Source organism: Xenopus tropicalis, chromosome 2, assembly GCF_000004195.4.
Source record: "Xenopus tropicalis strain Nigerian chromosome 2, UCB_Xtro_10.0, whole genome shotgun sequence".
In the NCBI taxonomy this organism is placed as follows: domain Eukaryota; kingdom Metazoa; phylum Chordata; class Amphibia; order Anura; family Pipidae; genus Xenopus; species Xenopus tropicalis.
In genome coordinates this window covers 58,891,640-58,894,358 of record NC_030678.2, presented here as the reverse complement: position 1 = coordinate 58,894,358, position 2,719 = coordinate 58,891,640, and the positions used below count along the sequence as shown (strand labels likewise).

Sequence of the window (2,719 nt, the reverse complement as noted above, 5' to 3'; positions counted from 1 at the left end):
ATATTTCTTTGATTGAATTGACTTGACTCCATAAAGAACCCTACACAAGACAAATGTCATGGGATATATCCAGCTCTATTTAATATTAAGGAAGGCTAAATCTTGTTTTAATAATTTATACTTGGCCTGTAGTTTGGTAGATCTTTATTAATCACCACTGAAATGACCCACAATATTCCCATTACAATCATTCTCACCTGACAGAAAAAACATGTATTTGGCATGTTTCCTGTCTGTCATTGGATGATGTATGATTTCTATGTATCTCATTAATAACTTATGAACAAAGCACCTCTATTACCCTAATACAGCAGAATACTTTTTTGATCATCTAGAAGCAAGCACTACCTAGAGCAGAACACCACACATTCTGTAGTCCCACAACAACATTAGCAGCAATATTTTTGTCCAAAACTAGATCTTGGTGCTTCCCTCTGCCCCACTCAGTTAAGTTAAACCATTGCAAAAATAGACTTCCGCAATAATGCATGTGTATATCTGACCCCTGGGTAGAGAGTGTGCCAGAGGATGATATTTTCCTCACAAGGTTGAGGGAAGTAGACAGATCCATTTACAGTTTGAACAGCAATATTGGGTCACTAATATTAGTGCTGGTCAGTAGCAACCAATTAGGCCTTTGCCATAAATGGCGAGATCTGCTTGTTTGGTGGTCCTTTTTTGTACGGCCTAAGTGGTTTGCCACTTCGGGCTAATCCGATAGTTTGACCATCAGGCCAAAAGACTGTATCGCATAGGAAAGCATGTACAAACACATTAGCTATTGACCTTATCTATTGGGTAGGACATATTTTTAGCTCAATGCACTGGCCAACAGGGTGCCACCTATCTCACATAAGGCCTAGGTTGTAGCCAACATATGCCCATATATAAGTAATGTCATGACACAATCCAGCTGGTAAAATAAGTCAGGAATATATGCAGCAAATAAATACCAGAAACTGTATAGATATGCATGTAAACTGATTTTGGACTACAAAATAACCAAGCTAATACGGTTTGTTGATTATATAGTGTAGTTATTTCTGATATAATAAGTTCTACCAAATCTCACATGGTACTGCTAATAAAAATACACGCATTCCACTGAAAACAGCCTTTAAAAATGACAAAAAGTACAACTGTGCTCATTATTTCCTTTGCTCACCACAGTACTACTATACGGTGGACTACATGAGGCAAGCTGCACTATAGTTACAGTCTGTAGGATGAATAAACTTTACCAATCCAAAAAACAAACATTTTCTCTCTAAACTACACATTATAGCAAATGCTATAAGCCCGGTTTGTAATAACAAAGCATATTTTGATTTTGAAAAACCATAAAAAATGAACATCTAATTATAAATTCAAATGTGCTACTTGTGTGGGTATTTTTTGGCTTGTACATGTGTTTGGGCTGAATGGGAAATTGCTATGCCTACAGCATCGGTTTGCTAAGGGGTGGGGGCTAATTTAAAAAGCATGTGAGCAAAGTACTTATACAAAGGCTCCTATTATTTTCAGCTTACCCTTCATTGTAAAACACATGTGGAAAAAAGAGACATTATTTGTGACTTTACATTCCATTTGCTTCTAAAGATAACCAGTAACACTTCTGTGATTTACAGGATAACATTTATTGAAAAGAAATATTTTCAAATTTAAATGACAAAAGCTATAAAAAACTGTGTGATGAAATGTAATCCTGGAATAACTATTATTAGAAATAACAGACTTTTAGACAGATTCAAGCTTTATGGTTGTGGTATTTGAACCCACTGCTGGAGTTCCTCCTTGGCCAGTGTAGAAATGGGAAACAATTAGTACACTTCCACCTGCTATTAAGAAGAACCCGCCAGCCCAGCCAGAGAACATGGCACTTCCATATTCAAAACGAGGAATGTCTTTGGGTAAGTTCCAAAATTTCACTAAGGCATCATAAGCAAAGTAGGATATAAAACAAATGGATAAGGCTCCAGCTAGTAAAAAAAGCACTCCTCCAACCATAATTGCTATTTTTCGAACATATTTATCTTGGTCATCAAGACACTTTAGACAGTTCAGTGCAGGCGTTGAGACCATAAATCCGAGTGCCCCAAAGGATACTGAAAGACACATAAGTACACGACCCAACTGGATCTGAAGAGGCAAGTCAAAGATAGTGTGGAAATCCTGACAAACTCTTGAACCCACATCTTGAATGACACAGGTCTGCCACAAACCAAGCCGATAGCTTTCATTGACAATCATGCCTGACGATACAATTAACCAGTGAGGTATGAATAAAGCCACCAAGCAGCAGATATGACCAATCAAAGAAAGGAACAGGGCTGCAAGTTCAGTAAAGCAGAGCCCTGAATCCATTTGAGCTTCTCTATCTGCTTTGCTTCTGTGTAGAATGACTGGCTGCCAGCAAAAGGCAAGCTTTCACATACTCATCTGAAGGCTGCCTTGAATAAATCAATGTCCCTTTTTTATTTGTGAGCCCACACTGTTCTGTCAAATCCGCCCTAACTGTAGTCAGATCTTATCATAACTCTCAAAATGTAACCAAAGAAAATGTGCCTATTCTTCTAAGAAGATCATAGGACTAAATTACATGAGCTACTAGGATAAAAAAGAAAATAATATACATGGATTCCAAAATCAAGTATATTCTGTCATGTACTGAGATGTAGATTTTAAATAATCAGATCAGAATAGAATACAAATTAATTTA

The 2,719-nt window shown here is 37.0% G+C and overlaps 1 protein-coding gene across 1 annotated transcript; it reads right to left on the bottom strand.

Annotated features, from left to right (window-relative positions):
* Positions 1 to 1,698: 1,698 nt before the first annotated feature.
* Positions 1,699 to 2,374, bottom strand: LOC101731682 (claudin-22). Its single transcript, XM_004912342.2, has one exon. The coding sequence runs from the start codon at positions 2,362 to 2,364 to the stop codon at positions 1,738 to 1,740; it is 627 nt and encodes a 208-aa protein (XP_004912399.2). The 5' UTR covers positions 2,365 to 2,374; the 3' UTR covers positions 1,699 to 1,737.
* Positions 2,375 to 2,719: the final 345 nt, after the last annotated feature.